Source organism: Pristis pectinata, chromosome 30 (assembly GCF_009764475.1).
Source record: "Pristis pectinata isolate sPriPec2 chromosome 30, sPriPec2.1.pri, whole genome shotgun sequence".
Classification (NCBI taxonomy): Eukaryota; Metazoa; Chordata; class Chondrichthyes; order Rhinopristiformes; family Pristidae; genus Pristis; species Pristis pectinata.
This window is the reverse complement of record NC_067434.1, coordinates 2,817,124-2,829,504: the sequence shown is the minus strand read 5'-3', so window position 1 is coordinate 2,829,504 and position 12,381 is coordinate 2,817,124. Positions and strand designations below refer to the sequence as shown.

The following is a 12,381-nucleotide window of genomic DNA, read 5'->3' as shown; positions in this document are numbered from 1 at the left end:
GCACAAAAACAAGTGTTTATCACCAATTTGAGTCAATACAGTCACAGAGTTGTGCAGCACAGAAACAGGCCCTTCCGCCCATCACATCTGTGCCTACCATTTTGCCCATCTACACTAATCCATTTGCATCATTCTAGGCCGTGCCTATTTAAGTGTCTGTCTAAATGTCTCGTATACACCGAGATTGTATCCAATTGTATCTGAAAGTTGTTTTTCAGGCAAGAACGTCAGGTAAGAACTTGTGTTTCCAGTCCCAGCAGCCCGAGCAGCAGAAGGGAGGAGTCAGCAGCATTTAAATGTTTTCAGTTATGAAAGAGAAGCAGGCTCTAGAGGAACAGCTATTTTTGGGAGTGGCTGTATTTGCGCTATAAGTACCGTGGTTGAGTACAAGTGCTGAGTCTTTGGTTCAAGAGGCTTCGGATGAGAGAAGGCTGAGCAGGTAAGCTCTTCCTATTGGAGCAGCTGGCATGGCAGTTAGGGCAGTGGCGCACTCCTCCTGCAGGATGTTGGAGATCAGGGAGACTGCCAGTGGCCCTGATGACTACAACCTGTGGGACGCGTGTCCAGCTACAGCTTCTGACTGACCGCATGAAGGAACTGAAGCTGGAGTTGGATGGACATAGGGTTGTCCGGAATGCTGAGAGCATCACAGACAGGAGATTTAGAGAGATGGTCACACCTAAGGTGCAGGCAGCAGATAGTTGGGTGACCACCAGGAAAGGTAGAAAGAGCAGGCAGATAGTGCATGCAGGATTCCCCTTAGCAACAAGTTTGGATACTGTTTGGGGGGTGGGGTGGTGGCATGACCTATTAGGGCACAGCAGCAGCAGCCAGGTCAGTGGCACTGTGGCTAGCTCCGAGACTCAGTGGGGAAGGGTGAAGTCAGGAAGGGCAATAGTGAGAGAAGACTTGATAGTTAGGGGGACAGACAGGAGATTCTGTGACCACAGAAGAGACACCAGGATGGTCTGTTGCCTCCTGAGTGCCAGGATTGAGGATGTCTCAAGGCAGCTGCAAAATATTCTCAAGGGGCAGGGTGAGCAGCCAGAGGTTGTGGTGCACATTGACACCAATGACATGGGTAGAAAGGGGGAAGAGGTTCTGTGCAGTGAGTATAGGGAGTTAGGAAAGAGGCTGAAAAGCAAGACCTAAGGTAGTATGTCTGGAATTATTCCGGTGCCATGTGCTAGTCAGGGCAGGAATAGAAAGATAGAACAGATGAATGTATGGCTGAGAAACTGGTGCAGGGGGCAGGGTTTCAGGTTCTTGGATCATTAGAACTTCTTCTAGCAGGAAGGTTTGCTGGTGCTACTTGGGAGGGTTTAAACTAGTTTGGCAGGGGGATGGGAACCAGAGAAGCAGGTCAGAAAGCGGCAGATTTGAGAGAAAGGTAGATGTCATGACCAGTAAATCCATAAGAAAGGACAGGCAGGAGCAAGGCAATATACTGTACACGATCAGCTAGAGGGGTTGAAGTGTGTTTATTTCAATGCTAGAAGTATTAAGAGTAAGGGAGATGAATTTAGACACAGAGATGAAGAAGGTGATTGATGGAGGTAGAGCAGTGGATCTTGTCCACATGGATCTTAGTAAGGCATTTGACAAGGTCTCTCAGGTAGGCTCATCCAGAAGATTAAAATGCATGGGATTCACAGCGACTTAGCCATTTGGATTCAGAATTGGCTTGCCCATAGAAGACAGGTGATAGTGGTCGATGGGACTTATTCTGGCTGGAGGTCCCTGACTAGTGTTCTACAATGATCTGTACTGGGACCTCTGCCATGTCTAAAACTAAAGTGCATGCATTTAAGGTGAGAGGGGGTAAGTTCTCAAATGCATTTATTTATTTATTTATTTATTTATTTTTACACACTGAGCGGTGGATGCCTGGAATGTGCTGCTGGGATGGTGGTGGAAGCAAATACCATAGAAGTGTTTAAGAAGCTCTTAGACAGGCACAATGGAGAGATATGGACATTGTGTAGGCAGAAGGGATTAGTTTAGTTAGCCATTTAATTACTAGTTTAATTAGTTCGGCACAAAATCGTGGGCCCAAGGGCCTGTTCCTGTGCTGTACTGCTCCATGTTCCAATATTTCAGTTTGGATTCAGTTAAATTGCACTTATTTTAATGCACAAGGATTAACAGGTAAGGCGGACAAACTCGGAGCGTGGATTGGCTCTGGGGTCTGGTGCATTATAGCCATAACAGAAACATGGTTGAAAGAAGGGCAGAACTGGCAGTTCAATGTTCCAGGATAGTGATGCTATAGGCAAGACAAAGATACAGGGAAGCAAGGAGGAGGTGATGTCTTTTTGATAAGGGAGGACATAACAGCAGTGCTTACAGTTGACATTCTTGGGGAATTATCCAGTGAGGCCACATGAGTAGAAGTTAGAAGCAAGAAGGGGAGGGTCACTCCAGCAAGGCTGTATTTATAGAAAGCACCCTACACCCACCCCCCGCCCAGTCAGCCGGAACTTGAGGAGCAGATGTGTAGGGAAATTGCTCATTGTTGTAAGAATAATAGGGTTGTATTAGCAGGAGATTTTGATTTCTCCAGTATTGACTGGGCCACCCAGACTGTTAAGGGCCTGGATGGGCTGGAATTTGTGAAATGTGTCTAGGAAAGTTTCCTGAGTCCACCCTGGAAAGAGAGGGCCCTACTCGGGAGGGTGCAACACTGGACCTCTGCTTAGGAAATGAGGCAGGGCAAGTGACTGAAGTGGCAGTCAGGGAGCACTAGGCTGTAGTGACTGTAATTCTATCAGTTTTAAGATAGTAATGGAAAAGGATACGGCAGGTCCACAGGTTAGGGTCCTAAACTGGGGCATGGCTAATTTTGGGGAAATTAGGCAGGATCTAGCAGAGGTCGATTGGGTGAACCTGTTTGAAGGGAAAGGAACGAATGGCAAGTGGGAGGCTTTTAAGAGTGTGATATCAAGTGTCCAGGGGCAGCCTGTTCCTGTTGGGGTGAACGGTAAACCTGGCAAGTTTAGGGAACTCTGGCTGACACGAGATATTGAGGCTCTGGTCAAGAAAAAGTAAGCATACATTGGGTTTAGGAGGTCGGGGATTAGTGAATAGCCACTTTCAGGGAACTATGTACTTGTACCCCTAGGTCTTTCTGCTCTACAACACTCCCTAGGGCCCTGCCATTCACTATGTATGTCCTGGCTTGGTTTAACCCTGAAATTTTTGTTAAAACAAAAGAGCTGGTCATTAATTTCAGGGAGGAGGAGTGCTGCACAAGCTCCTGTTTACATCAATGGTGCTGAGGTCAAGAGGGTTGAGAGCTTTAAGTTCCTAGGAATGAACATCACCTGTCCTGGTCCAACTATGTGGATGCTATGGTCAAGATAGCGCACCAGCACCTCTCCTTCCTCAGGAGGCTAAAGAAATTCAGTATATCCCTGTGACCCTTACCAATTTTTATAGATGCACCACAGAAAGCATCCTATCCAGATGCATCATGGCTTGGTATGGCAACTGTTCTGTCCGAGAATGCAAGAAACTGCGGAGAGTTGTGGACACAGCTCAGCACATCACAAAAACCAGCCTCCCCTCTGTGGACTCTGTCTACACTTCTCACTGCCTTAGAAAAGCAGTCAACATAATCAAGGACTCCACCCACCCTGGATATTCTCTCTTCTCCCCACCCTCCAATCAGGCAGAAGATACAAAAGCCTGAAAGCACATCCTACCAGTCTTAAGGACAGCTTCTATCCTGCTATTATAAGACTATTGAACGGTCCCCTAATACGAAAAGATGGACTATTAACCTCACAATCTACCTCATCATGACCTTGCATCTCATTGTCTACCTGCACTGCACTTTCTCTGTAACTGTAACACCGTATTCTGCATTCAGTTGTTGCTTTTCTTTCGTTCTACCACAATGTACTGATGTGATGAAACGATCTGTACAGATGGCATGCAAAACAAAGTTCTTCAATGTGACATGTGACAATAATAAACCAATTATTTTACCAATTTTCCTTGAGCTTACATTGGGCCTTGTTGTAACTGTGCAGGAGGATACAGACAGAGGTCAGAGTGGGAACGTGATGGTGAATGGCAAGAACCAGAAAGTCAGGGTCACTTCAGCTCTACAAAGAGACCACCCAATCTCTTTGCTGATCTTGCCATAGCGGCTATAGCAAGCATTTCATTAAGACTTAGGAGAGGAAACATCAAAGATCATGTATTCATGGACACATGACTGGTATCAAATGAGAACAGGAATAACATCAGATTTCTCCTGCTGCTGCTTATGTTATAGCTTGCTGACACTCATAATGCAAAAAATCCGTGCAAGGTTTGGAAATGTGGTACCACCAGAGATAATTGAATAGGCTGCTGTTTACCCTGAAACAAAAAGGTTGAGAGATGCTCTGATGAAGGATGTTACACAAGGGTTCAGTAATGAAGGCAGCGAAGACTTTTCTAATATAGGTGGAGACTGGAAGATTAGGCCATAAATACAAGATATTCTCTAATACCACCAAAAGCGAATCAGGAGAAACTTCCTTACCATAGCATGGAACTCACCACCACAGCTAGCAAGATGGATTGAAGGAGAAGATGAAAAAAATGACACTACTCACAGCATGGAAAGGCAATTCAGTCCAATAGCCCTATGCCACCATTTTATGTTTCTATGCCTCTTTATCAATGCACCGTTTTTCCTATATATTGTGGGAGAAGGAACTAGAAAGGAATGGTGATAGGGCTGGATAGAGAAAGACAAACAGGCTTTTGTGAAGCATCGCTACTAGATAGATCAGTTACCCCAAATCACCTGTTTCTGTGTTGTATGTATCCTGTAATTAATGAAACTGTATTCAATGAAAAATCATATATTCAGAAGATTAAGAAGTGGATTGGATTAGAAGGGAATAAAATTATTGTTATCTATCAATTGTATTTTATGAAGAGTTAAAATTAGGAGCAAGAGGGTAGCTAAGGAAAGAGTAGGGATCAAAGGGGTCATCTATTTATGAAGCCAGGGGATATAGGCAAGGTCCTAAATGAATACTTCTCACCTGTATTCACCATGGAGAAAGATGTGGAAGATTGTGATCTCAGGGAGGGTTATGTTGATAGTCTTGGAATACTTAAGGGTAGATAAATCTGGAGGGCAGAAATCCTGATGGATGAGATCTATCCCAGGATGCTATGGGAGGTAAGGGAGGAAATAGCTGCAGCCTTGACAGAAGTACTTTGCATCTCTTATTGTCATTAGTAAATCTGCAGATGACATGAAAATTGGTAGTTTTCTGGATAGCGAGTAAGGCCATCTATGGCTATAGCTGGATATAGATCAGATGAAAAGTTTGTCAGAGCACTGACTGGCAGTTGGAATTTAATCCTAAGAAATGCGAGGTGTATTTTGGAAATCAAATAAGGGTAGGATGTCTACAGTAAACAGCAGGGCACTAAGGAATGTTGATGATCAGACAGACCTTGGTGTTTAATTACATAGTTCCCCTTAAGTAGCAACACGGGTAGGTAAGATAGTGTGGAAGGACTATGGCATGCTTGCCTTCATCAGCTGTGGCACAAAAGATAAGAGTATTCATCATTGTCATGTCACAACTTTACAAAACACTGTTTAGGCCACACTTGGAGAGAATTGTGTGCAATTCCGGTTACCACACTGTAGGAAGGATGTGATTGCACTGGAGGGGGTGTGAAGGAGATTCACCAGGATGCTTAGTTACGGGGAGAGACTGGGCTTGTTTTCCCTGATGTGAAAGAGGCTGAGGGGTGACCTGTCAGAGGTATATAAAATTATAAGAGGCATAGATAGTCAGAACCTTTTTTCCATGGTGGGGATGCAAAAACAAGAGGGCATAGATTTAAGGTGAGAGGAAGGAACTTTAAAGGGGATCTGAGGGGAAAGGTTTTTATTTTATTCACAGAGTAGCGGATATCTGGAACACACTACCAGAGGAGGTACTGGAATCAGATAGAGTTACTGCTTTGAAGAGGCAGTTAGAGAGGCACTTAAGGTAAGGTAAGATCTTTATTAGTTGCATGTACATCGAAACACACAGTGAAATGCATCTTTTGCGTAGTGTTCTGCGGGCAGCAGCCTGCAAGTGTTGCCATGCTTCCGCCGCCAACACAGCATGCCTGCAACGTCTTTGGAATGTGGGAGGAAACCGGAGCACCTGGAGGAAACCCACGCAGACATGGGGAAAACGTACAAACTTACTGACAGTGGCGGGAATTGAACCCGGGTCGCTGGCGCTGTAAAGTGTTACGCTAACTGCTACACTACCGTACCTTGAATAGGCGAGGCATAAAAGCACACGGACCAAATGCAGACAAATTAGTTCAAATGGGCACAAGGGTTGGCATAGACATGGTGGGCCAAAAGGCCTATTTCTGTGCTGTTCTATTCTTACCGAAAATGTGGGAAACTGCATTTCCATTCCTGGCATTCCTCCTCCAGCCTCTGTACACGTGAGCATTTCTTCTCTTCAAACAGTAGTTCATCAATCTCAAAGAACATTTGTTGAACCTGCTGTGAGGCTGCAGTCTCAAACTCCTAGGACATGATAAAAAGGGTGCATTTAAGAGTTCCAGCACAAATTAAACAGGATTTTAAAAAAAATGCTGTTGTCCTTTGGAAAGTGTTGATTAAAAGGTCTTGGCACTGCAGCACCTCTGCGAATTTTCTGCAGTACATAAAACAGTACAGCACAGGAACAGGCCTTTCAGCCCTTGATGTCTGTGCTGACCATGATGTCACTTTAAACTTCCCATCTGCCTGCACGTGGTCCATATCCCTCCAGCACCTGCCTGTTCATGTGCCTGTCTAAATGCCTCTTAAGCATTGCTATCATATCTGCTTCCATCACCTCCCTTGGCAGCACATTCCATGAATGTACCACTCCCTGTACAAAATAACACGCTTTGCAAATCTGCTTTAAACTTTCCTCCTCCCACCTTAAACCTATGCCTCCTAGTACTTGACATTTCTACTCTGGAAAAAAGACTATCTACTCTATCTAGGCCTCTCATAATCTTATAAACTTGTATCAGGTCGCCCCTCAGCCTCCGACACTTTGGACAAAACGATCCAAGTTTGTTCAATGTCTGGTTGTAACTAATACTCAAGAATCTAGGCAACATCATGGTGAACCTTTTCTGCACCCTCTCCAAAGACATCACATCCTTCCAGAACTGCACATAATACTGCAAATCTGGCCTAACCAAAGTTTTATGCAACTGCAACATGACTTCTGAACTTTTATACTCAATGCCCTGACTAATGAAGGTAAGTTTGCCATAAGTACATACTACTTACATTGTCACCCCAGGAGAAGGTGGAGCTGCAGGCTGTGGAGAGTCTGGTTTCTGTGTAACTGTTCATTGCAGACCAAGGACGTCCGATATCAGCCAGCAAGAAATGGCTGTTGGTATCTTCAGAAATCTTGGACTCACTGCAATACCATCAATTATCAATGTAAAATTGTACTCTGGGATTGTACCATGTACAGAATGGAAAATGTTCATTGCTCTATAGACCAGGACCTTGATTCCAGACCAACAGAATAGAATTACTTGAAAATCGTATACAAGAAAGAGGACCACATAGACCCCTCAAGCTTGCTTGGTCATTTAATTAAATCATAGCTGATCTGATGATTGACTTCAACTCCAGTCTACTGCCTGACTCTAGCAAGCAGATTGAGGACGGAACTTTAGAGAGGCTAAGCAAGGTAGGTTAACTGCATTTTCCTACATTCAGGCCTAACAAGCAAAGTCTAGCATACAAGAGGGAGGCAATTCAGCATAGTGGCCATTTTGAGATCGAAGTGCTGGGCTTGTGGTCTAAGTGCAGAGGCTCTGGTGAGTAGGATTTAGCAAGAAGCCTGAGAGGTGAGAAGGTAACCTGTCGTTTAACCCAGTACTAACTTCAGAGTTAGAAATAACAGTAAATAGAGTCATATGCTCCTCTGTGAAATGTGAGAGATCCAGGAGAAGCTAAGTATCCCTACACTTGCAGGAAGTCATACAGTAATACAGCATGGAAACAGGTCCTTCGGCCCAACTTGTCCATGCCAACCAAGGTGCCCACCAAGCTAGTCCCATTTGCCTGTGTTGGGCCCATATCGTTCTCAACCCCTCCTATCCACGTACATATCCAAATATCTTTTGAAAGTTGTTATTGTACTTGCCTCAACCACTGTCTCTGGCAGCTCATTCTATATACGCATCACCCTCTGCACGAAGAAGTTGCCCCTCAGATCTTTTAAATCTTTTGCCTCTCACCTTAACCCAATGCCCCCAAGTTTTTAGTTCTGGCAAAAAGACTATGTGCGTTCACCCGATCTATGTCTTCTCTTCATCTCTATAAGGTCACCCCTCAATCTTCTACATTCCAAGGAATAGCCTGCCCAACCTCTCGCTATAACTCAGCCCCTCAAGTCCTGGCAGCATCCTCATAAATCTTCTCTCCACTCTTTCCAGTTTAAAGACGTCTTTCCCATAACAGAGTGACCAAAACTACACGATTCTCCAAATGCGGTCTCACCAATGTCCTGTACAAATACAACATAACGACCCAACTCAGTGCCCTGACTGATGAAGGCCAGCGTGCCAAACGCCTTCTTTACCAGCCTGTCTACCTGTGATGCTGCTTTCAGTGAACTACGTACTTATACGTTGAGTGAGCGGGAGCTGGGATTTGGAACGAGAGGTGGGATTTTTCAAGAGGTGAGTCTATGTGCTTAGTGTTCATTTTCAGCGAGTGGGATCTGGGCCTGGGGGGGGTGGGGGGCTGAAGAGGAGTTGCACTACTATTCAGGGACAATATCACAGCTGCAATCATACTAAAGAAACAAAGGACAGCAGGTGCCAGAATATCTGGATGAAAAACACTGATACTGGGGGAATTCAGCAGGCCAGGCAGCATCCGTGGAGAAAAGCACGTTTCGGGTCGGGACCCTTCTTCAGGACTGATGATAGGAAAAGGGGAAGCCCAATATATAGGAGGGAAAAGCAGAGCAGTGAAAGCTGGACAAAAGAGGGGAGGCGGGGTGGGCACAGGGTGGTGATAGGTAGATGCAGGTAAGAGATAGTGATAGACAGGTGTGGGGGAGGAGGGGAGAGCAGATCCACCGGGGGATGGGTCAAAGGTAAGGAAGAAGAAAGGGGGGTAGAAAAAAAGAGAGAGGCTAGGAAAGGGAAGAAAATTTGAGGTTTGGTTGGGGGGTGGGGTTTGTGAGGATTACTTAAAGTGGGAGAATTCAATGTTCATGCTGTTAGGCTGCAAGGTCCCAAGATGGAAAATGAGGTGCTGTTCCTCCAGTTTGCGCTTGGACTTCTCCTGGCAGTGGAAGAGGTGAAGGACTGACATATCAGTGACGGAGTGGGAGGGGGAGTTGAAGTGACTGGCAACGGGGAGTTACCATTTACAGATGGAACGCAGGTGTTCTGCAAAATGGTCACCTAGTCTAGCGGAGGCCACACTTGGAGCACCGAATGCAGTAGATGATATTAAGGGAGGTCCAGGTAAATCTCTGTCTCACTGAAAGGGCTGTTTGGGGAACTGGACAGAAGTGGTGTAGGGGCAGGTGTTGCTTGGTGGTGAGGTCCCGTTGGAGATGGCAGAAGTGGCCTCCCTTTCTATCTTTTCTAAAACATCGAAACCCTGGAACATTAAGCACCCATTACTGTCCCTCTCTCAACCAAGTCTCTGTTATGGCCACAATATCATAGTTCCATGTACTAAGTTCATCACCCTTACTCATAATACTCCTAGCATTCAAATACACGCATTTCAAACTGTCTGTCCCATCATGTCGATTACTTTACCACTTCCTCCACGTTGGCGAGATCAAACGCAGACTAGGTGACCGTTTCACAGAACACCTGCTCGCCATCCGTAACCGCGATCTGCATCTCCCCGTTGCCAGTCACTTCAACTCCCCCTCCCACTCCATCACTGGTATGTCAGTCCTCAGCCTCCTCCACTGCCAGGAGAAGTCCAAGCGCAAATTGGAGGAACAGCACCTCATTTTCCGTCTTGGGACCTTGCAGCCTAACGGCATGAACATTGAATTCTCCCACTTTAAGTAATCCTCACAAACCCCAGCCCCCAACCAAACCTCAACTTTTCTTCCCTTTCCTAGCCTCTCTTTTCTACCCCCCTTTTTCCCTCCTTACCTTTGATCCATCCCCCGGTGGATCTGCTCTCCCCTCCTCCCCCACACCTGTCTATCACTATCTCTTACCTGCATCTACCTATCACCACCCTGTGCCCACACCGCCTCCCCTCTTTTGTCCAGCTTTCACTGCTCTGCTTTTCCCTCCTATATATTGGGCTTCCCCTTTTCCTATCTTCAGTCCTGAAGAAGGGTCCTGAGTCGAAACATTGACTGCTTGCTTTTCTCCACGGACGCTACCTGGCCTGCTGAGTTCCTCCAGCATCATTGTGTTTTTCATCACAGCTGCAATCAGAGGGGACATAAAGGAAGGCTCGTCCACTGAGTCTATATGGGTAGAACTCAAAAACAAGAAAGATGCAATCACTCTGATGGGATTATACTACAGACCCCCTGATAGCCACCAGGACATTGAGGAACAGATATGCAAGCAGATTAGGGAAAGGTGTAAAACTAATTGGGTTGCTGTTGTGGGGGACTTCAACTTCCCTAATATAAACTGGGACCTCCTTAGTGCAAGAGGTTTACATGGGGCAGAATTTGTTTGGTGCATCCAGGAGGGTTTCTTAAATCAATATTTCAATAGTCCAACTTGAGGAGCCATTGTACTGGACCTGGTATTGGGTAACGAGTCTGGCCAGGTGATTGACCTTTCAGTGGGAGAGACAGTTGGGGAACAGTGACCATAACACCTTAAGTTTTAAGATATCTATAGATAAGGATAAGTATGGACCCTGCAGAAGAGTATTTCATTGAAGCAGGGCAAATTACAGGAGCATTAGGCAGGAACTAGGGGGAATTAATTGGGAACAGCTGTTTTTGGGCAAGTCCACATCTGACATGTGGAGGGTGTTTAAAGACCAACTGCATGGAGTACAGGACAGGTATGTTCCGGGAAGAAGGAAGGACAAGCATGGCAGGGTAAGAGAACCTTGGATGTTGAGAGGTGGTGGTGAATTTACTCAAAAAGAAAAACGAAAAGTATGTAAAGCTCAGGAAGCTAGCATCAAACAGAGCACTTGAGGATTATAAAGAAGCCAGAAAGGAACTCAAGAAGACAACTAGGAAAGCCAGGAGGGGCAAATAGGATTAAAGAGAATCCCAAGGCATTCTATATATACATCATGAGCAAGAGATTAACTAGGGAGAGAATAAGACCACTCAAGGATAAAGGAGGGAACATGTGCTTGGAAGTGGTGGAGGTGGGTGAGGTCCTTAATGAGTACTTTGCATCAGTACTTACCAAGGAGAAGGATGTGGAGGATAGGGAGATCAGTGTGGAGCATACTAATATGCTAGGGCATTTTGAGATAAAGGAGGAGGTAGTGTCAGGTCTCTTAAAGAGCATTAAGGTGGATGAGTCCCCAGGGTCTGATGTGATATACGCCAGATTATTGAGAGAGGCAAGAGATGAGATTGCGGGGTCCTTGACCAATATCTTTGTGTCCTCCCTAGCCATAGGCAAAGTCCCAGGGGACTGGTGAGTAGCTAAAATTGTTCCTTTATTCAAGAAGGGAAACAGATAATCCTGGTAACTATAGACCAGTGAGTCTCACATCAGTGGTACGGAAGTTACTGGAGAGGATACTGAGGGATAGGATTTATGAGTGTTTGGAAAACCATAGCCTAATTAGGGACAGTCAGCATGGCTTTGTGCAGGGCAAGTTGTGCCTTACTAACTTGATTGAGTTTTTTTGATGAGGTAACAAGGGTGATCGATGAAGGTATAGCTGTGGATGTTGTCTGCATGGATTTTAAGTATGGCATTTGACAAGGTCCTCATGGTAGGCTCATCCAGAAGATTAAGATGCATGGGATCCACGGTAAATTGGCTGTTCAGATTCAGAACTGGCTTGCTGTAGAAGACAGAGGGTAGTAATCAATGGGACTTACTCTAGCTGGAGATCTGTGACTAATGGCATTCCTCAGGGATCCGTACTGAGACCTATGCTGTTTGTGATGTAAGATTTATATTTGTGATATAAATGACCTAGATGAAAATGTACATGGGTGGGTTAGAAAATTTGCAGATGAGACAAAGATTGGTAGTGTTGTGGATAGCATAGAAGACTGGCAAAGGATACAGCAGGATATAAATCAGTTGCAGATATGGGTGGAGAAATGGCAGATGAAAATAGAATTTGAAGGCAGAATACAAGGTTAAAGGCAGGACTCTTGGCAGTGTGGAGGAACAGAGGGA

At 45.3% G+C, this 12,381-nt stretch overlaps 1 protein-coding gene across 1 annotated transcript in view; it reads right to left on the bottom strand.

The window, feature by feature from the left end:
• Positions 1 to 12,381, bottom strand: part of LOC127584555 (protein FAM149B1-like) — a 123,299-nt gene that overhangs the window by 86,159 nt on the left and 24,759 nt on the right. The window contains exons 3-4 of the mRNA XM_052041328.1: positions 7,319 to 7,454; positions 6,414 to 6,556 (exon numbers count right to left, since the gene is read on the bottom strand). Coding sequence (XP_051897288.1) covers positions 6,414 to 6,556; positions 7,319 to 7,454 — 279 coding nt within the window. The remainder of the gene's footprint in view (positions 1 to 6,413; positions 6,557 to 7,318; positions 7,455 to 12,381) is intronic.